Source organism: Eulemur rufifrons, chromosome 9, assembly GCF_041146395.1.
Source record: "Eulemur rufifrons isolate Redbay chromosome 9, OSU_ERuf_1, whole genome shotgun sequence".
Lineage (NCBI taxonomy): Eukaryota > Metazoa > Chordata > Mammalia > Primates > Lemuridae > Eulemur > Eulemur rufifrons.
The window spans coordinates 51,816,449-51,838,152 of NC_090991.1; the positions used below are offsets into that span (position 1 = coordinate 51,816,449).

General features: G+C 57.1%; 2 protein-coding genes across 3 annotated transcripts in view; one reads left to right on the top strand and one right to left on the bottom strand.

The window, feature by feature from the left end:
* Window positions 1-11,544: 11,544 nt before the first annotated feature.
* On the top strand, window positions 11,545-13,988 carry SPHK1 (sphingosine kinase 1). Its single transcript, XM_069483172.1, has 6 exons — window positions 11,545-11,608; window positions 11,917-12,120; window positions 12,448-12,600; window positions 12,680-12,774; window positions 12,849-12,964; window positions 13,184-13,988. The coding sequence occupies exons 1-6, from the start codon at window positions 11,545-11,547 to the stop codon at window positions 13,986-13,988; spliced, it is 1,437 nt and encodes a 478-aa protein (XP_069339273.1).
* A 2,507-nt stretch (window positions 13,989-16,495) lies between these two features.
* Window positions 16,496-21,704, bottom strand: part of UBE2O (ubiquitin conjugating enzyme E2 O) — a 52,457-nt gene continuing 47,248 nt past the window's right edge. For both annotated transcript variants that reach the window (XM_069482891.1, XM_069482890.1), the window contains exons 14-18: window positions 20,308-21,004; window positions 19,881-20,017; window positions 17,681-17,884; window positions 17,519-17,576; window positions 16,496-17,378 (exon numbers count right to left, since the gene is read on the bottom strand). In XM_069482891.1, coding sequence (XP_069338992.1) covers window positions 16,708-17,378; window positions 17,519-17,576; window positions 17,681-17,884; window positions 19,881-20,017; window positions 20,308-21,004 — 1,767 coding nt within the window. In that variant the 3' untranslated portion in view covers window positions 16,496-16,707. The remainder of the gene's footprint in view (window positions 17,379-17,518; window positions 17,577-17,680; window positions 17,885-19,880; window positions 20,018-20,307; window positions 21,005-21,704) is intronic.

The following is a 21,704-nucleotide window of genomic DNA, read 5'->3' on the forward strand; positions in this document are numbered from 1 at the left end:
TGCGGTAATGTGAGACAGGCTGGACTTTCCTTTTCTATTTTTTGAGACAGGGTCTCTGCTGCCCAGGTTGGAGTGCAGTGGTGTCATCATAGCTCACTGCAGCCTCAAACTCCTGGGCTTAAGCCATCCTCCTGCCTCAGCCTCCCGAGTACCTGGGACTACAGATGCCACCACAATGCCCAGCTAATTTTTCTATTTCTTGTAGAGACAAGGTCTCACTGTTGCCCAGGCTAGTCCTGAACTCCTGGCCTCAAGCGATCCTCCCACTTCAGCCTCCCAAAATGCTGGGATTATAGGCATGAGCCACCACACCCAGCCAACAGCCTTGACTTTGTAAATGGACAAGTATGCAACACCAGAGTGAGGCCGCCTTAATAACTGAAAGTGACTGGGAAGTGTGGAATCAGACTGACATGCCCTCGTTGGGAGCCTTCTGCCTGGTAGGAAACGGGGGTCTTGACCGAGCACAACTAGTGGTACTTATTGGAAAAAATAAAACCTCCCCTTAATGTGCACTTCAGTAGGACTCGCATCCTTCATGAAGCTGGCAACATACATGCACTGCTTAGCCCAGCGGGGCACAGAGCAAGGGCTCAACAAATGTCAGCCGCACGTGTCGCACGTGTTACAAGGGAAGCGTAGGATCAGCAGCCTGCGGGGACAGAGAGGCTTAAGGAGAAATGTTGTCATGTAGGGACAGGCGGTTTCAGTTACAGCACACGACAAAGCAGCTGGAGCACTGATCACCCAGGCCCCGGGGTTCCTGGAAACACGTTTGAAGGAGTCTACTCTTCAGCTACAAACCAGTTCCCTAAAGTTGTCCCAATTCTTACTTCCTGAGGTAGAGATTCCAAAGGTGGCCACCAGGAATTCCTTCTCTCTGAACGCATATGTTTCTCCTTGCAAGCCGGTGGGGGTCGAATTCCAATCCCTGGAATCTGGGCTGGTCTTAGTGACTTGCTTGACCACTGAGTGTGGCAGAGGTGATGTCTGAGGCTAGGTAGGGCACAAGAAGTCTTGCCGCTTCAGTCTGGGTCTCTTGGAGTGACTGCTCATGGGACATTCCCTCTTTGAACCCAGCCTCCATGTCACACGAAAAGGATTCACCCTGGCTGATATCCAGCACCTAGTATGGCCATCTCAGATGTTCAGCCCCACTGACATTGCCGCTGCAGGAGACCCCAGGTGAGAACCACCCGGCTGAGCCCCGTCAACCCACGGCCCACGGTAGGAGATGATAAATTATTGCTTCAGCCCACTACATGACTCAGAAACAGATAATCTGAACATGTCCCTAGGGAGTCAAGTGCTTTCGGAAACATATGCTCCTTTCTTGGAAGAAAAATGGTCTTTCTAGTGATGAGCCAGGAAGGGTTCACACAGGTGGAATATCAGGGCTGGCAGAAAGATACCCGTCAAATACCATTCTGAGCCCAAGTTCCAGTTTGCGCCTAGCACCAAGCCCCAAGCCAGGCAGGCCTTGAAAGGACAGCATCCCAGCCCCCACGGCCCCTCTCCCACCTGCCCGTTCCTCCCTCCCTCCCATTCGCCTCTTCCCATTGATCCTCTCCCGTTTCTTCACAAATTTCAAATTGCTGTTCCAAAACAACCACCATAGAAACACGGTCAAGTTCTTAGAAATCTGACCCATATTGGGAAATACGGTGCGGAGAGAGGTGGAGGAGGGGGCGTGGAAGTTCAAGGCTAACAGCTTAGCCGGCCACCGCAGTGAGGTCTCTAAGTCCTCACGGTGGGAAGGTAAGTTCATCTTCATTTTACACACAAGGGAAAACAGAATCCCCTAGTAATTAAATACCAATTAGCCATTAAGAACAAAAAGCGTTTCCAAAATTGTATTTCCATTCGTCAGGGAAATAGGATTTAATTTAGCTTTTTTAATTCACAAGAGCTCCTGCTCTGACACCACCTAGTGGGAGCCACTGTGAGAACGGCAGAACCAGGCCTGGCCCCCCTTTTCTGGGGGCCTGGGTGGCAGCCAGCTTTGTCACCATTCCCACATCCCCATGCCGGTATCCGGGGGACGCGAGGAGAGATTGTAATAGCATGTGTCATTTCTGCTCTACGCCTGACTCATTTCCAGACACGAAATAGTCACCAGACCATCACAGTTCCTGATGCCCTTCGAGAAGTTTTCTGTGGCAATTACAGAAATCGCTGCAAGTGATTTAGTTTGCCCACCTACTTGGAAAACAGGCTTCCTTTGACGCTAAGTCAGTGGTTCCCAAACTTGTCTGCATATTAGAATCACTGAGGATCTTTGAAAAATTCCAGACCAGTTAAGTCACAGTCTCCGGCGGCAGGACCCAGGCTTGGCAGGTGATTCCAAAGCGCTGTCTAGTTTGGGAGCCACCGTGCTAAATGACCCAGGCAGTGACGGAGCCATCAGCAGCTGCCTAGCCAGGCACCTTGCACTGTCTCCTTGCAGGAGAACAGCTTTCCTTAAGGGACAGCCCGAGGCCAAACTCCCTTAGCGTCTGAGCCATTTGGTAAAACCTTCACAAAGAAAAAAGGCATTTTAAAATTCCATCTCTAACGCATTTTTACTTTGATTAACTTTTTATTTTTATTTCTGGAAGGAAGGAATGATTAACTAAGTCTTTTTTTCCCAACTATAATAATATATCACATGAGTGGTTTCCCTTGGGGGAAGGAGGAGTAACTGGAACAGCGAGAGAGGTTTCAAGAATGCATTATTGTTCTTTTATTATTATTACTAATGCAGGTGTATTGGTTCATAAATTCAGAGTTTATGTTCTGTGTCCTTCTCTGTATGTACTTCAATAAAAAACCCAGACATTTTGCCTATCGGGGTAAATACAGGAAAGTAAAAGGAAGAAAATGACACTGACAGCCACCAATCTGCTGTCTCTCTAAAGTTGCTTATTCTGGACATTTCACAAAAATGGACTCACACAATAGATGGACTCTTGCATTTGGAATCTTTCCCTTAGCATAATGTTTTTGAGGTTCAACCTCGCTGTGGCATGTGTCAGGACTTCATCCCTTTTTGTGGACCAGTAATATTCCATTGTATGGAAATGCCACATGTGCTTCATCCATTCTCCCCCTGATGGGCATTTGGATTGTTTCCACCTCTTGGCTATTGTCAATAAAGCTACTATGAATGTTTGTGTACAAGTTTTCGTGTGGACACGTTTTCATTGCTCTTGGGTACAGGCCAGACCTCGCTCGAAGTGGAATTGCTGGGTCATGTGGCAATTCTATGTTTAATTTTTTAAGGAACCTGAAGTCTTTCATTCTGAAAAACCTTGTTCTCCAGAGCTGGTTGGTAAGCCTAGCTTCGTTTTCCACACGTCGAGACCATTTTCACGGTTGACATGCCAGCCTCACTCAAAACATGCAGGCTCTGGGTTTAGGATTAGAATTAGGCTCTTGCTGTCCCACGCGGGGTCCTAGGCTTATCTGGCATGGCTGAGACCCCAGACACAAGCGTGCCGCCTTCAGTGTCCTGGGCCTGCCGTGGCTCCCCTAGGCAGTGTGGCTCCTGCACCACTGAAGGCTGCACAGTGAGCCGACAGATCCACTTGAGAGGACTCAGCACGCCTCTCCCCGTAGGAAGAACGCTGTGCCTGCCAAGCGCTGAGAGGAGGCAGATCCGATCCCGCGCTAATCATCCTTTGCAGTCACTGAGTGTTTTCTGTCCTTAGGAGCTCAAGGTTCTCAATCTGAAAAACAAGTAGTTGCAGATATTTGTCACATGGCAACCAGAACTCTGCCTAAAATGGTTTGTGCTTGTTCGCAAACGCCAAGTTCCGATGCTATAGATTTTTCTAGGTCACGCAGAGTCAGGAAGGCTGATGTGTCTTTTTAACTCTCCATCGGGACCATCTGTTCCTCCCGGGACACATCACGCTGCCGTGCCCAGCCAGGAGGAGGCGGGGTGCCCTTCCTGGGCTCGCCATCTCTGCAGTGGCACCTGACATCCAAGTGCAGCTCCTCCCCTGGGTGCTCTGCCGCACCTGCCGGAGGGACGCGGGTGGGTGGGGTCAGCCCAAGAGCCTTTCTTGGGGACTTTGGTGTGCAGAACTTGCTGACTGCAGTTCTAGGGAGGAAACAAAGAGAAAAGAAATGTTCTCCAGCTGCCTATACGTCCCTCACTGCTCAGGAGTGGTTTCCAGGCCTTCTCTGTTTTGTTTTTTAAATAACTTCACTAATCAGTCTGCAAGCCTTGAAATACCAGACATTCAAAATCAAACTCTCCAGCACCTAGACAGGTTATCACTCAGTTACCCCTTCAGATTTGAAACAGCGAACGGTGAGTTTCAGAGGCTGCTGGGATCATCTGATGGTGCCTTGAAGGAGAAATGACATCTTAACTCATTCTCAAGATGCTAGTCACGTTGAGGCGATCAGGACTTTAGGGCAATGAGCAAAGAGAATGAGGGACTCTGCCGCAGGAAACGGCTCTCCTATGTCAGCCCTGCTGCTGCACAAAGGCTCAGGGGCACCCATGTGGAATCGGCGTCCCTTGGTCCTCCCGGGCCCCAGCTGTCCAACCCAAGCTGTATAATCATTACTTAAATTACCAGGGTTGTGTCTGGAAAGAATCGAAGGGTTTGACCTTCTGGAGATGCGCCTCCAGGGAAGGGGAATTTCTATTTTTGGCATGTGGATAATGAGCACAGGCAGCCGGGCAAGCCCCGCTCCAGGCTCCGCATCTTTCTCCAGTCTGATGAAATAGGACGTCCACACCCATCCTTTTCCCCCACAGCCCCCCACTAATTGGCTGCAATCAGGGGAGCCTGAGCGGCTGCTTGTTTGGGTAAAAGAGGAGAGAGGTGCACCCCTGGGCAGCCACCAGAGGCCAGCAAGGCACCTCAACAGGGGTCCCCAAAGGCGTTTGTGCTTGTTGGGACCAGGGTGAGAAGCTACTTCACCATCCCTCAGTGCAGATGAGTGTCCACCCGCAGGTGGGTGGAAACAGCCCCAGACCATCAGTGCAAACGCCTGGCTTGGGCCACAGCCAGCCCGCTGTCTGTTTGCTTTGGGAACGACCCAAGGACACATTTTAGCTTTAGAGAAATGTGAAAGTGGAAAACATTGCAAAACAAAAAGCCCCCGGAAAACTGTGCACACACCCATCCCCTCAGCCTGACGCTGGGCTGCTAAGGGATAAAAGCAGCTCTGCTTTCCTGCTCCCTGATTGCAGAGGTGCCAGGTCCTGCTTCCTGGTTCCCCTTTTGGGAACTGCCCGAGGTGGTTTGGCACACAGCTGTTGGCTTCTCTTCCCTTGGATGGGAACATCTACCAGTTGCTGGGAGGTGTCTGAACCAGGACACACGAGCAAGTGTGCACACAGCCAAGCAGGTGGAGTGGAAGGCCGGCTGCAGCCTCAGCAGAAGAGGAACATCGCTCCGCTCACAAGTATCCGGGATGTGGGACTGGATATTGGATTCCAGGCCAGAGCCCCTCTGGGCCCAAGCAGGAGCTATGGAATGTTCCCAGTGAGCGGCTCTTCCCTCTGGCCTTGGTTTTCAGTGTGGCTGGCCTGGTCCAGCCTTGCCACAGAGTAGAAGCAGCTGGACTGTCAGGTCACTTGACAGGAGCTGGGAGGGCCACACACTTCTGTTTGGTGCCCAGGGGGCCTGTGCTGGGTGGCAGGCCCTTCCTGCAAAGCAGTGTGGGTTACACTGCCGGCCAAAGATGGATGGGCTGGTCTGCTTCCACTCCCTTCCTCAGGTGCATAGTTGGGGTTTTGCAATCCTATAATTATTATGTTTTTAGCAATGATGCCAATTTCTCCTTCTGGGGTAATTTTCAAAAATGGAAACCAATTTTCTTTGTACAGGCCCCTGCTGGATGAGCCAAAGACCACAAAGTCTATAGAATCACATCTCCATCCTAGCAAGAGTGTGTTCAGCTCCACTCACAAAAGCAAGCTCTTGGTTTGTGTGCGCTTGGGTAGAGCTTAGGGCAGGAGGAGGAGTTGGAAAAGCAGGTTCTGGAGCCCAAAAGGACACAGTGCCCAGAAAACTTCCCTAATCGTCTATGATTTGCAAAACAATGGCCCCTCAAAGATGTCCCAGGAACCTGTGAATGAATATTACCTTATATGGCAAAAGGGATTTTGCAGATGTGATTAAGGAATTTGAGAAGGGGAGATAATCCTGGGTCATCTGGGTGGGGCCAATGTAATCCTAGGGTCCTTATAGGAGGGAAGCAGGAAGTTCAGAGCTGGAGCAGGAGCGGTGACAACAGAAGCAGAGGTCACACAAAGGTAGATTTGGAGATGCTCTATTGCTGGCTTTGGAGGTAAAGGAAGGGGCCCTGAGCCAAGGATGCAGGTGGCCTCTAGGGACTAGAAAGGCCGAGGGAACACCACCCTGCTGGTCTATTTTAGACTTCTGACCTCCAGAAATGTAAGGTAATAAATTTGTGTTGCTTTAAATTTGTGTAGCAATAGGAGCCTAATATACCATACAGCACAAAGCTTAGCTTTGTTCTTCCAAGGACTGAGGAAGAAACCCATCTGCTCAGGAAGCTGAAGATGCCATAAACCAAGGTGAAAGGTAACATCTGAAAGTCAAGGGAGCTGGAGCAGGGAGAGCCTGGGTATGTGAGGTCTGGCTGCCAGCAGACACAAACAACTCCTCTCAGCAGATCGCACCCTGGCTATGCCGGGAGGAGGGTAGGCCTGGCTGCCAGACACACCTTTCCTCCTACACCCAGGGAGCATAGACTAATTCTCTCTTTCAAGACATCTATTCATATTATTATTATTTAAAGATGGGGTCTTGTTCTGTTGCCCAGGGTGGTCTCGAACTCCTGGGCTCAAGCGATCCTCCTGCTCAGCCTCCTTAGTAGCTGGGACTACAGGTGTGCACCACCACACCTGGCTAGGATGCCCACTATTGGTACATCTTTTTATCTTATTCTATTTTTTTATTCTTTTTTTTGAGACAGAGTCTCACTCTATTGCTCAGGCTAGAGTGTGTGGTATCAGTCTAGTTCACAGAACCTCAGACTCCTGGGCTCAAGTGATCCTCCTGCCTCAGCCCGCCGGTAGCTTGGACTATAGGCGTATGCCATGCTGCCTGGCTAATTTTTCTATTTTTTGTAGAGACAGGGTGTCAGGCTGGTCTCAAACTCCTGAGCTCAAGTGATCCGCCTGCCTTGGCCTCCTAGAGTGTTAGGATAACAGGCGTGAGCCACCACGCCTGGCAGTATATCTTTTTATTAAAAATATGAAACACTGATTCACACTAAGGTCCTAATATCTTATTGGTTTTCAGAGTCATTAGCATTTGAAGACACAGAAGATGCCAGCAAACCACCAGAAGCCAGGTGAGAGGCCTGGGATAGTCTCTCTCAGCCTCAGAAGGAACCAATCCTGCCAGCACCTTGATCTCAGACATCTAGCCTCCAAAACTGTGAGACAGTGAATTTCTGTTTAAGCCTCCAGGAAACCAATACAGACAGATGCCTCCAGTCCCTGGGCAGGCACAGAGCTGAGTGGAGGGGCATGGCCTGCAGGCCTCCACCTCGGGAGGGCTCTGGAAGCTAATTATCCTGAGTTGCAGCAGAGGGTAGCAGGCCTGGAGGTGAAGGCGTGGGAGGCAGAGCCCAGAGGCCTAGAAGAGACCTGGCTCCCAGCCCCCGCAAGGATGCCCACAAGGACAAGAAGGCCCCTCCCCCAAGGGGTAGACCGAGGGTCACCCCCACACACACACTGAGGGCAGTCAAACCACTGGAGAGAGACAGAAACTCAGGCCAGGTGCACACTCCCTGCAAGCAGCCAAGAATCCTACATGACTGGTCAGCTCCAGATCCACGTGGGGCACCTGGCACACCCACCCCCGCCCGATGCCTGGCATGCTTGACCTGGAAACAGCATCTAGGAAACTCTCAGAATGGAGAGCGCCACATCAGGGGCGGCCCTAGGACACATGGCTAATGCAGAGTTTGCAGAGCTGGACCCCTCTGGTCCCCTGCCCTTGTAATCTCTCGGGGCAGTAAAGTGCTGTAAAAAGGGACAGAAGTTGAGGTCAAGGGAAGCCTTGAGGCCATGCAATTAGGGAGCTGAGATCTCCCAGGGAAAGTAGCTTCAGGGAAGGGAGAGATGGCAGAATCCTCTCCTCATAAAATCCAGTAATTTGCCATCTGTCAGCCCTGACCCCAGGTTTCTGGAGGGGCTGCTTTCTTTCTCTTAAAAAAGAAAAATGGGGGTTCTCAGGTGCGTCTCCCTGGGGAGGCTGCCCACAGGAGGGGAAACTAGGGGAGACAGAAAGACAGTCCCTTTCACCTGTGAGACAGGTATTACCTGCGAGCCAAGTTTGGTGATCAAGACTTTGCCAGCCCAAGCCTGGTGCCAGGCCCACAGCGGGCCTTGCTGGGCGCAGTGGCTGCCAAGCTCTCCCGGGCTTCATTAACCAGGACCTGGAGGGCTTGGAGTTGCTCCCTCTTGCTCGTGGAGACTGAGCAGCTATGTGTGGCAAGCAATTCACCAGGCCAACAGACACCTACACTTCAGGGAGAAGCCTGGGCGCTCTGGGTGGACCTGGCCCCCCAGGTTGGGGGTCGGGGCTCCGGGGTTTGCTTCTCAGCTCCCTTGGGAACTGGTCTGGGGGCTTGGGCAAGATCCTTTACTTTTTAGGGTTTCGGTTCCTCCAACTGTCAAAAGGGGAACAGCGTCTTGCTCTTGCCCGATCCTGTCTCTTGGGCCAGGGATGCAGATGGGTGCGTTTGGGGAGAGAGGATAAAGTTCTTGAGAAAGGGAAAGGGGTCTGGAGAAAGGCCGCTCGCCCGGTGGGGGAGTTGAATGAGAAGAATGAGGGGGACAGAGCAGAGGCCGTGGAGGTGAGGGGGGCGGGGGAGGCGGTGCCAGGGAGGACAGAGGAGCCATTATGCGGACTGGAACCGGGGCCAGAGGGCTCTGCCCTTCGCCTGCCTCCCACTGGGCCTCCCAGAGCGGGAGGGGGGCTGGTCCCCAGGCTGCGGTGGAGCCCAGCGGGCTGCCCCGTCTCCCCTCGCCAACTCAGTTCCCAGCCAACCCCGCCCCCGCCCGCCTCGCGGACTCCAGGGGCTCCAGTCTGGGGCCCCCGGGGGAAAAAAGGGGTGCCGCGTGCCAGACGGGCTTAATCGCCACCACGAACTCACACAGACAGGTCTTCCCTTCCCCGTGCCTCAGTTTCTCCCCTTTAGGCTCAAAGGCTAATGATGCCGGCTTTTCAGGCCAGATGGAAATATCCTTCCGAGCGGGGGGGGGGGGGGGGGGCGGGGTGCAGAGGGCGAAGCCGCCCGGCCGGCTGTCGCAGCCAGCCCCCCGCAGGGCTGAGATCTCCGGGGCACAGGCTCGGACTCCCGTCTTCTAGGCGCCAAAGCCCGGACCTGGACCCTAGCTCTCTCTGGGAGGAGAGGAGGCAAAGAAGGAAGAGGAGCGGAGAGGCGGGCGGATCTGGCCTCGGGCTCCCGCGCTGAGCCCCCTCCTCCCTCCGGGGCTCGAGTTCCCGCAGCGCGTGACCGCGCCACTGCGGCTACCGCGCTGCCCTCCCCCGCCGGCGCCGGATTCCTGGGGATGGGGGTGGGGATGGGGTGGGAGGCCCGGAGGTGCAGGACCCGGCCTCCGCCGCCGCGCTGGGAGTGGGGGATGACGCCCCTGCTCCCTCCCCTCCCCGCGTTCCTGTTTCTCGACCCTTGAGCGCGTCGCTGAGTCACCTTCCCGGAACGCGCCCGGGACGCTCAGGACCCAGCCGGGGCTCCCCGGGGACCGCGCAGGGCGGAGGCGCACATCGCCGGACCGCGCGTGTCAGCCGCGCCCCCCGTCCAGCCCGGGGACCCCGGGGTCCCGCCCGCCTGGCCCCCCAGAGTTGCGAAGCGGGGCCGAGCCGCCCCGGGCCTCCCGCGGAGAAGATACGCGGAGGCGTGCCCGAGTTCCGCGCTCCTCCCGGACCTGCCTCTTCTCCACTTTAAGAAGCGATAGAGAGAGGTGTGTGGGGTCGGGCGGGACAGGTGTGGGCGCTTGAGCCTCTGCTGCCAGGGCCTGGGCCCTCTCCGCCTCCTACACGGGCTTGGCTTTTTTCTAACTCTGGCCCTACCTGGTCAGGTCACCAAGTGGGCCTTGCCAACTTCTTCCTCCCAGTCTCCGCAGTAACCCCGCAGGGATATAACTTGAGTTGGACGCGGACAAGTTCAGGTCACTTGACGTGATGTGTATATCACTCACACACTGACACACGCGTCCCCGCTGGCCTCGACTTAAGTGACAACTTCTGAGCGGGTTTGCTTCATCCAGCTGAAGGGGGGCGGGGGTGGGGGGACACGCCCCCCTTAATTGGCTCTCCAATCTCGACCGGGACCCTTAGCCCCGTCTACACCAGCAAGCCTCCTCACCTGCTCCCTCCTCCCGGCGGCATATCTCGGCTCGAAGCCCCCGTTCCAGTCGCCTGCTCTGCCCGGTACGGCGTGTCAGGCTGCCTCGGGCTTGGTGGCTCGGTGGCCGAGCTGCCGCGTCAGGGAGTTAAAAATAACCCTTCGCTGGAGAGTGGGAGAGGAAAAAAGAGAAGCCGCGGGAGGCCACCGAGGCGCCCCGGCCCGGAGGAGGGGCGCCGGGCGAAGTCTGGCCCTCAAATTCCGAGGGGGGCGCCCATCCCAGCCGCGGACGCCGCGGGCAGTCCTGCGGCAGCACCGGGCGGCGCGGGCGCGGCGTCGAGGTGAAGCCAAGCGTGGAGAGGAAGCCGAGGGGAAGCCGCGGGCGCCTGGCGCCCGCTCCGACGTCGGGCACTGAGGCGGGTTCGCGCTGGGCCCGCGCGTCGGCCTGCGCTGCGCGCTCAGCTCCGCGCGCCCCGGACTCCGCGCCCCGCCGCCCGCCTCCGCCACAGCCGCCGCCTTCTCGCCGGTCACCTGGGACGAGTGGCAGTGGCGCGCGGCCACGGCCCAGGACCCAGCCAAAAGGCTGCGCGTGGCCGGGCCGTGGGCGCGGGCCGTGGAGAGGCGGCTCGGAGAGGCCGGGCTGGCCGGGGCTGGAGCCGCGACCCGCACAGGTTCCACCCCCGCGAGGCGGGGCGTGGCCAGGCCGGCGCCCGGGCTCAGTGCCCTCCCCGCGCCACCGCGCTGAGCTGTGAAGTTGAGCGAAAAGTTTGAGGCCCGCCGGAAGGAGGGAGGCCAGGGAGTCAACGCCAGCCCGGCTCTCCCGTTGTCCCGCAGACGCGGGGCAGAGCCTGGGACGAGTTGCGTCCCAGGGAACGGCGATGGCGCCTCCCCAGCAAACCGGACCGACTGGGTAGGGCGGTCCGTCCTGCCCTCCCGTCGCTTGCGGCTTCTTGGCAGCCCCCCTTCCCGGGGCTCTGGGGAACTGGGCCACGCACCGCGCGGCCTTCGCACTCGCTTGTCTCTCGTGCGAGGACAAGCCGCGTCTGGTGGCCGGGCTCCAGCTCGGCGCTCACGCCCCCGGGCGCTGCTCCCACGAGCGCGGCGCGCGTCCCGGGGGACCAGGCCCTTGGAGGGGCGCGCGACGGCTCCGGCCGCTCTGGTGTTGGGGCAGGGGACACAGCGATCCGGGTCGCGATGTCCGCTCAAGTTCTGGGATTTTTACGCAACCGGGCTCCCCTTCCCCTGGCAGCCCCGCGAGGTGAGGAGCTAGTCCGTCGGAGACAGCCACGGGGCTCTGACTCATCCCTCGGCCGGAACCCGGGCCTCAGAGGGGGAAGCCTCCCGGGAGGACACCCTTCTCCTGGGGGTGGGGTTCAGTCCCACGACGGGGGCGCCCTTGGTGGCATCGGACCTCGGCTCTCTGGACCTCCCGGAAAACTAGGTCCCAAACCCACGGACTTGCCGCGATGCAGGAGCGCGCGGCTCCTCGCGCGTGGTCCCAGGATCTGGCTGATCGCCCCCCGCCGGTCCTGGACTCCGTCAGCGCGGTCTCTTCCTCTCCCTCAGATCCGGCCGCCGCAGGGAATGACGCGGGTGCCCCCACTGCCCCGGCTCCGGGCGGGGAGGGCGAGCCCCACAGCCGGCCCCGCGACGCCCGCCTGGGCAGCACCGATAAGGAGCTGAAGGCAGGAGCCGCAGCCACGGGCAGCGCCCTGACCGCGCCGGGGACTCCCAGGCAGCGGGAGCCGCAGGTCGCGGTTATGGATCCAGGTTTGTGAGGGCCCTGCTGGGAAGGGCTGTAGGGGGATCCCTGGCCAGGAACGATGGAACGCTCGCCGGGACGACAGAGAGGGGCTGGGGACACTCGAGAAACACTCCGCCACAAGGCCAGAAGCCGCTGGGCCCGAGCACAGGCAGGGGGTGTAAGGGCCCCCCTCCCCCCCCCCAACGCTCGGTCCGACCTGTTCCTCTGGCCACATTCTGTCGGGTCAATTACCCGGCTGCTGCAGGCACGTTCCCACCCCAGGGCCCCTGTCGCTGTCCTCAGCCCCCTAGTGGCCGGTTGGGGACGCGGCCTTTTCGGGTTTGTTTTCCCAGCGGGCGGCCCCGGGCGCCTGCTCCCGCGTCCCTGCCGCGTGCTGGTGCTGCTGAACCCGCGTGGCGGCAAGGGCAAGGCCCTGCAGCTCTTCCGGAGCCACGTGCAGCCCCTTCTGGAGGAGGCCGAAATCTCCTTCATGCTGATGCTCACCGGTGAGTTGTCGCCCGGAGCGGGGTGGGGAGCATACCCTGCCAGGGGACCCCCGGCCTTAATAGCTGCGTCTCCCGGCAGAGCGGCAGAACCACGCGCGGGAGCTGGTGCGGTCGGAAGAGCTGGGACGCTGGGACGCCCTGGTGGTCATGTCTGGAGACGGGCTGATGCATGAGGTGAGGTCTGCACCGTGAGGCTGGCCGGGGCTTGGCACTGTCCTTTCCAGGCTGAGGCCACACTGCCCCAACAGGTGGTGAATGGACTCATGGAGCGGCCTGACTGGGAGACTGCCATCCAGAAGCCCCTGTGTAGCCTCCCAGCGGGCTCTGCCAACGCGCTGGCAGCTTCCTTGAACCATTATGCCGGGTGAGATCCCAGGGCCAGAGTGGGCCTTCCATTCCCTCTTCTGCCTCAGTCCTGGGGCCCTCTCCTTGTGCCCCCAGCTGGCTGCCTCCACCTGCTCCATCTGTCACAGTTCATGCCAACTCCCTAGGGACCACATGTGGCTTTGCCTGTCCCAGGAGGAGGAAGGGGAGGATGCATGGGGGCTCCTGCCCTGCCCTATCTGACCTCTTCCCCCTGCAGCTATGAGCAGGTTACTAATGAAGACCTCCTGACCAACTGCACACTGCTGCTGTGCCGCCGGCTACTCTCACCCATGAACTTGCTGTCACTGCACACGGCCTCCGGGCAGCGCCTCTTCTCTGTGCTCAGCTTGGCCTGGGGCTTCATTGCTGACGTGGATCTGGAGAGTGAGAGGTATCGGCGCCTAGGGGCGATGCGCTTCACCGTGGGCACCTTCCTGCGCCTGGCCGCCCTGCGCATCTACCGGGGCCGACTGGCCTACCTCCCCCTAGGAAGAGCCATCTCCAAGACACCCACCTCCCCTGCTCTGGTCCAGCAGGGCCCTGTGGATGTGCACCTAGTGCCCCTGGAGGAGCCAGTGCCCTCTCACTGGACAGTGGTGCCAGACCAGGACTTTGTGCTGGTGCTGGCGCTGCTGCACTCGCACCTGGGCAGCGAGATGTTTGCAGCACCCATGGGCCGCTGTGCGGCTGGCGTTATGCATCTGTTCTATGTACGGGCAGGCGTGTCTCGGGCCACACTGCTGCGCCTCTTCCTGGCCATGGAGAAAGGCAGGCACATGGAGTACAACTGCCCCCACTTGGTGTATGTACCTGTGGTCGCCTTCCGCCTGGAGCCCATGGATAGAAGAGGTGTGTTTGCAGTGGATGGGGAGTTGATGGTCAGTGAGGCTGTTCAGGGCCAGGTGCACCCAAATTACTTACGGGTGGTCAATGGTGGCATGGAGCCCCCGCCAAGCCAGGAGCCCCCGCAGACACCACCTCTGGAAGAGCCCCGTGACCCCTTGGGCCTTGCTGTGCCTTAGCCTTTTACTCGGTCTACACAGAGCCCAGGACCCTTCCTCTTTCCCTCAGGACTGAAGGGCCTGTGCATAGCTCATGTGGGGTGGAGGGGGACTCTTCTGGAGAAGGGTGGGAAGGTGGAGGCTTTGGGAGCCCAGCTGGCTGGGCCCAGCTGCCTGTGGAAGGTACTCCCATTTTGTTCCGAGACTGCCACACCATGAACTAAATCAAATAAAGTGACATTCCCAGCCAGCTGGTCCTGTCCTGGGGATTGGGGAGGGAAAGGGGTCTTACTCCAGCCAGGACCGCAGAATGTAATGTTAATGACAGCCAGTGGTACCCCCAGGCATAGCCATTTTGGTGGTAGGCCCAGAACCAGAGCTTGTGCAGCTTCTTGTGCTACATGTGGGACTCTGCCACATTGACAAGTACACACCTTCAGCCTGAAGGAGTCTCAGAGCCTGGCCAACTACCTGACCACACACAGGGTAAGACTGAGGTTCAGAGCTGGTATGTCTTAGGTAGAGCCACGTGGCCAGCTAGTCTCAGCAAATCTGGATGGAGCCCCATGCGGATTTAACAGGCAAAGAACCATGAGTTAAGGGCATAAGAAGATGGCTGAAAAGCAAGAGATTTTAGAAGTCAAAATGGCAGGCAGGTGTTCCTTTTTTAAAAGGAATCTTTTATCCCCCTAGTGAGGGGACTAGAGTTTCCCAGGCTCAATCAGCTGTTTCTGCCTGTCCTCACCTGTCCTTGTAGAGATGAGTGCCAGGGAGGAATTAAAAAGCAGCAGCAGGGAGAGGCAGATACCAGTCTCACAAAGTGGGCAACCGTTTGGCTTAAAGCCCAGGAGGGTGACACCTGCTTACCGCTTACCACCAGGTGCTATGGCGTCAGCTCCCCCAGAGTCTGGAAGGAGCTGAACTGGTCAATCTGGCCTCGGGGGAGCACAGCTGCTGGGAGGCAGACATGCTCTTAGCTGGCTCTCGAGGAATAAATACACCACCAGCCAGGAAGAGGCAAGAAGACTGACCGTAGGACAGGAAACAAAGGCATTCAAGCACGCTGGGTGGGGGAAGGTGCTGTCTGCAGTGGTCCCCCACCTGGCCAGGGAAGCCAGGACCCACGGCCACAAGCCTTCCCTGGCAGCAGGGGTGCTCCAGAGAGGAAGAAAGGCAACAGAGCCCAGGTGAATGGCAGAGGCAGGTTTAATGGTGTCACCTTGTCTTGTTAATGAGCCAACCAAAAAAAAAAAAAAAAAAAATGCAAGTAAAAAAAATTTAATCACACAGCACTTTATACAGTATTGTAAGCAATAGGCATTCACATCTCCACATGAACGATGCACTGGGAAGCACAGCCCCGCCAGTCACTCCAGGTGTTGCTCAAACAAGATACCGACTCTGGGCTCCGAAGGCCGCCGCGTGTGGTCGGCTCCGTCCTCGTCCTCCCCGCAGCTCTGCGGCTCGGTGTCATGGCACAGCACAGTGTGGAGCCCACTTAAGGCTGACAAGACGCATCATGCTTTGGCTTTTTTTGTTTTTTTGTCTTTTTTTCTAATAAGAGTTAATATCTTTGTTTTTGAGACTTTTTTCCAACCTTAAATATTACATACATACACCAAAAATTACATAGCTGCAATGTGCTCAACAGCATCCTCTTAACCTGGAGCTTCACATTATCAAAAGCTTAGAAAACTTGTAAACCTCTGGGCCTGTCCTCTGGGCAGCAGGAGAGCCCCGCCAGCGGCCACCCCCTCTGGATTGAACCTGCAGTTTGCAGGCAAAGGGCTGACAGGAGGCCGCGCTCTAGTGCGAGAGGGCTGCTTGCTCTGTGTTCAGTGGGCTGCGCGCCACGTCCCAGTGTGGCCATGTGGTGGAGGAGAGGCCCTAGCACTTGCCCTGGCCTTGTGTTGCTGCTCCTGCCTGCTCGGGCCAGAGACAAGGCTGAACAGGGAGCAGACACCTGCTGCAGCCCACACAGGCGGGGCCTGAAAGCCAGAACTGCCGATGTCCCCAGCAGCCTCAGACAGGAAGAACAAGGCACCTACAGCCTTTCCCGGCAGCTCCCTGGTCCTCAACTCCATGTTAATGTGTGAGAGCCACCACCTCTCCTGGGTGTCACCCTGCACCTACCCTGGTCCCAGCCCTCTCTTAGAGAGCAAGTTCAACAGGCCTGAGGGCTAGAATGTGGTAAACAGGCCAGCGTAGACCGGGAGTCAGTGACAGCAGCTACAACTCCCAGGGGACAGTGTCGCTGGGGGAATAGGGAGGATCTGGTGGTGGCGGCAGCGGGAGGGTCTGGGACATGGGGAGGCTAAAAGTGAACTGAAGAGGTTAACAGGGACCAGGGGAATTATTGGAGCAACCCACACTTCATGCAAGGCCACCTGCAGGGCACCCGGCCCAAAGAGAGCTCAGCATCAGGCCCTAAAATACCCACCTCTGACCTGAGAAGGGGACAGCAAGGGAGCAAGTGCCGGGACATTCTGTCTGGGGTGACAAGTGTAAAATCAGCAACAGGGGTCTGATTTTCTTCCGCCTATTGAAAGATCGCTTCGGAATAGAAATGGCAGCATCTCAAGACACTTCTTGCACGTCAGCATCAAACTCACCTTGGGGACAAGAGGGTAGTGAGGGGCTTGCACGGGGGGATGGGAGGGATGGGAAGAGGGGAGATTCCAGGGAGGGAGTGAGCAGGCAGCAGCTGGCCTCTCCCATTGTGATGCTCCTTCCTCGAGGGCTACTTGTCCTCTGTGCTCTCAGGCATGCCCGCCTCTAGCAGGGCAGCCCGGAACTGCGTCAGGACACCCCGGATGCTCTTGATGAAACCCTTAGAAAGTGGGAAGAGGGGGAAGCCGATGTCAGGGTAGCCACTCTTCTCAGGCAAGAAGCTCCGGTAGCTCTTTCTCCGCTTCTTTGGTTTGACACTGGGTGGCACCGATGCATCTGCCGCAGTCTCCGAAGTCTGGTCCATGTGGTCCCTGCTGGCTGAGGCTGGGCCCTGGGCGCCGCCCTCTGAGTCTGAGCCCTGGGAGGCCTCTCCAGGGGCCAGCCCTCCATCCTCAGGTTCTTGTCTGCTGGAGTCTGAGAGCTCGGCTGCAGCTGGTGGCTCCGGTGAGCTGCTAGCCTTGGGGACCCCATTGGGCAACGCCTGGGTTCTCTCCAGCAAGGCGTGGGTTTCCAGCCAGGACTCGATGCGGTTCACCAGCCGCCAGCCACCAGTGCTGAAATGCTGTCGTATCTCCTGCTCGAAGACCTCGGGGGGCCGCCGCACCAGCTGGGTCATGGACTGCACCACACGGATCAGCGCCATCTCATTGTAGCAGCGACTGTTCTCATAGCCTTCCTGCAGGCCCCGGTCGCTGTCGAAGCCGGCTTCGTTGTAGTAAGGTTCATTCACCAGGATCAGACCTGCGGGGGAGGGACGCCTTTCCTCAGTGGGTGGGAGAAGCCCATGGGACAGGCCTGCCCTCGAACCCCCACAGGACAGCCAGTCACTGTGCCCTGCGGTGGCCTTCCCTGTCACCACCCCCACCCCAGCCCAACAGTACCTTGGATGGAGATGAGCACCTGGAGAAGGCTGGACTTGCTCGTCCACCTCTCTGTCCCCTGCAACACACACACGCACACGGCACCGTCAGCGCTGTCCCAGGCAGACCTCACTCCCGCTGGCTGTCCCTGCATCCTGACTGGGGGGCTGGGGCCGTGCTCACCTTTCCAATCCAGGTGCCCAGCAGGCTGACGCACACCTTCCCATTGTCATAGAGGTTGGGGTTCAGGCGGCCACTGCACTGGGAGAGGTAGCAAAAGTGGGGGGGCACAGCTGGGTAGATGTTGGGGAGCTGGATGTCAAACAGGTAGAGGCCGTCCTCATAGGGGGTTCGAGTGGGGCCCTTGATGAGAGCTGAGAAGAGGTCCTAGAGAAGGGAGGGAGGGTTGAGGTTTGGGGTGGGGTGGGGGCTCCTACACCTGGTACCTGGCTTTGCTCTTCTCCAGGGTGCCATGCGGATCACGCGGGAGAACACCTGGGACCCCAGACACGGCCAGCAATGGAGAAGCTGAGCGCACATCTCTCTGTGCAGACCCTCTCTGCATCTTTGAACCCTGGCATAAGAGGACTTTTCCAAACTGGTTTGTATCTTACCAGGTTTTTTCCCTCATAAATCATTACTTTAAGGTTGTATTTCTCTGAATACCTGCTCTGACCCCTACCCCACAAAAGATAGGCAAAACAATAAGCAGTTAGAAACTGAAAGAAAGTTCCAGGGTGGCGAGGCTGCACTTGCTTTTGAGGGGCTGGGAAGGGGGATGGTCTCACAACCAGATGACAGTGGGGTTTGAACCCAGGGGAAATGTTGGGAGACCACCAGAGAACTCAGGTCACTGAGTCCTGAGAGTCGACGCAGACATCTGGAACCTGTGTGATCTCAACCACTAGGGCCACTGCAGTGGAAACTGACACAGCCAGGGCAGGGCACCAGCCGGGGCCAGGAATCCTCCCGCGTGTGTCCTCTGCCGGGCTGCCCTGAGAGCCTCAAGACAATGCACTACTCTCCTTCCCAAGTGAGATTTGGAAAAACAGCAACAAAACAAAATATGCTGTTCCCTTTTCCCCCCAACAGAGCTGAGATAGGCTGGAGTTTTCAAAAGGAATTTTACTAACACCCAAGGAAAGCGTTACTAAGAACCTCAAGCAGCACCAGCCCCTCCCTGCTCCGCTCTGGAGCTTGGCCCTGTGGGCCCATCTGAACAGCTCCCTCCTCTCTGCGGCTCTCGGGACCCCTGCTCTTTCTGTGCTCCTTCCTTCTGGGACAGGGCCGGGGCTGGGGCCTCAGACTTGGGGTCAGTGTCTAGCACAGTATGTGGCTCACAGTGGAGGCCCAGAAAGGGTTTGCTGAGTAAGTGGCAGGCCACTACTAGACACCACAGAGGTGCCCACACTGCCTCCAGTCAACGTGACTCCGCTGGGCCCCGTCCATGAACGGGGAGTGGGAAAATGAACGTAACGTGGCCACATGCACGATACTATTCTCTACGTAAAAAGGAACAAACTAGATCATCACGAATCAACACAGGTTGGTCTCAAGAATGACCCTGTTAAGCAAAGAAAGCAAATTACAAATGATGTGTACAATGACATGCCACCTGTGTTAACAAATATACAAAATACTATGTGCTTATGGCGATACAGGAGAATGTAAAAATGTAAGAAAACACTGTTCATCTGGAAGGAGCCCTGCCAAACTTCTAATAGGAGCTCTGGGAGTGGGAAGAGGCCTAGGTTCTGGGGGAAAGGGAAGTAAGAAATAACAGTTGGGAAAAGACAACGTTAGCTTTTTGTAATGTTGTTCTTCTTTTTGAAGAGACCAGGGTCTCACTCTGTCACCCAGGATGGACTGCAGTGGCCATATCATAGCTCACTGCAGCTTCAAACTCCTGGGCTCACGCAATCTTCCTGCCTCAGCCTCTAGTTGTGCGCCACCACACCCAGCTAATTTTTGTATTTTTTGTAGGGTCTCGCTATGTTGCCCAGGCTGGTCTCAAACTCCTGGCCTCAAGCCATCCTCTTGCCTCAGCCTTCCAAAGTACTAGGATTACCGGTGTGAGCCACGTCGCCCAGTCTCTTTCTGCAATGTTCTAATTTTGCAAAAAGTAGAGTAGACTCTACTACTGTACTACTAGTAATATCATTAATTGCAAATTAACTTTAAAAAGGAGGGAAAAAGGAATGAGCCATCTGGTCTGGACACACGTGCGGGGCTCCTGTCAGCCCCGTGGGCCATGTGGCTGCTCGGCTCTGAGCCAGCCCCTCACTGGACCGAGCCTGTGACCACACCTGTAAAAGGTGGGCGGCGTCTCGGGCACTGGGTGCCCACACAGCACATCTGTATCTGCCCACGCCAGCCTACTTGCCATTCTGTCCTCAAAAGTCTTAACCATGATGCCATCAGGCAGCGAGGTAGCCAGCAGCGCCATCTCCTTCCGCACTGTGCTGAAGAACTTCTTGGCTTCTGGAGGCTGGAACTCAATTTTCTTAAAAGAGTGATTTGCTAGAGGGAGAAAGAGAGCAGTCAGTGCCTAACAGAGAGGCCCTGGGAGCTCCATCTGCAAACCTGGCCTGGAGGGAGCAGCTGCTCAACGTGCACCCCAGACAGGTGCACGAACCCACAGGCTTCCCACCCGCTGCTCCCGGCCTCAGGAACGTGACCACACCAGGGAACTGGTGTTGCCCAGGCGACAGCAGGGGCCAGGGGCAATAACAATCCGGTCCCAGATCTGGTAACATAAACAGGAGCTCGAGCAGGCAGGGAAGGTGACGACCAGATGAGGGGTGACTCACAAGGTGCAAACTCCAGCACTGAGAAGACCTCGCCCTTGGCACTGGTGAAGGTGACGCCGGGCTTGCCACCACACTGCTGGCAGAGCACCGGGGTCTCGCTGGGCCATTCGGCCTTCACAGGTGACTGCCCCTCAGGCTTGTCCTCCTTGCGCTCTGCATCCGGCATTGCCTCCATCTTCTCTTCCTCTGCGATGGCCACATTGTCCAGGGTCTTCTTGAGGTTTTCCTGCAGCTTCTTGATGTCATCTAGAAACTTCTTCTCCCGAGTTGGCTTTTCTGGCTCCACTGTGGGGGAGGTGGGCGAGCCCGTCAGCAGCTGCTCCACGGTCATGTTCTTGAGGCTCTCCAGGATCTTGATGGCCTCTTTCAACTCCCGGAAGCTTTTGGGGGGCCCATCCTTGCCAGCCTTCTCCATCAGCCCAGCCATGGGGGTGGCCATGGCCACAGCACCCTGGACAGCGGCTGTGGCAGCCTCTTCGCTGATCACCACCCCCTTATCTTCCTCGGGGGCTGGCGGCTGCTCGGCAGGTGGGATGGGGGGCTCCTCTATCTTGGGGTGCTCATCCTCCACCAGCCCATTGTCCGTCTCCCAGCTGTCACTATCATCTTCCCACTCATCTGAGGACGCCCCACTGGTGCTGCCTTCTACTGAATCGTAGTCCGACTCCTCGATCTCAGACTCGATGTTGTACAAGTGCTGGGGACAAAAGGGAAGCTCGAGGGTAATTCAGACAGGATGTCACCTCTCCACTTCACTGCTGGTAGTGACTGGGCTCCCTGAGGTCTTGGCAATCCCATTCCCCCCTTCCCTCTCCTGCTCTGGACTTTGCAGATTCAGCCTCCTTGTGCTAGCTGGTCCCTAGGTTTCTGGGAAAGGTCTTTCTCATGTCCTGCCCCCAGCAGGACCCAAAGCCCCAGCCAATAGCTTGTTTCAGCCTCCCGTCCCCTGTGCATGTGGCCAGCATCTGCCCAATGGGCTGAGGGGAAACCTTGGCAAATCCAGCCCTACCCCTAGAGGACTCAGATCCGCACAGCCTATGTGGGTCTGCACCGGGAGCTGGGAACTCGTGGTAGGAGGGGGAGGAGTGGGAGGAGTGGGAGAGTTGGCCCGTGTCATCCCTGCTGCCTTCCCTGGAATGGCCGTTGAGATGATGGGGCAAGCCCTTCCCTCCCCCGCCTGTGTGGGCACCAGGAGGAGGGCTGGGCTGTGTGGATAGGCTCAAATCTGGCGGGAAGGGAACAGGAACCAGAACAGGCCTCTTGCTCAGAACCCAGCAGCAGGGGCTGGACCTGGGCCAGTTCTCTTCTCTTCCTTATCTGGTAGAGGTTTCCTAGAAACGGTGGTGGGCAAGTCTCTATCTCCTTTTAGGAAAAAAACTTGCATTTTCTTAGCATAG

Coding starts and splice junctions, on each gene's coding strand:
- SPHK1 (XM_069483172.1), top strand. CDS start 11,545: ATGTCCGCTCAAGTTCTGGGATTTTTACGCAACCGGGCTCCCCTTCCC. Junction 11,609..11,916: donor TCCCCTGGCAGCCCCGCGAG/GTGAGGAGCTAG, acceptor CCTCTCCCTCAG/ATCCGGCCGCCGCAGGGAAT. Junction 12,601..12,679: donor CTTCATGCTGATGCTCACCG/GTGAGTTGTCGC, acceptor GTCTCCCGGCAG/AGCGGCAGAACCACGCGCGG.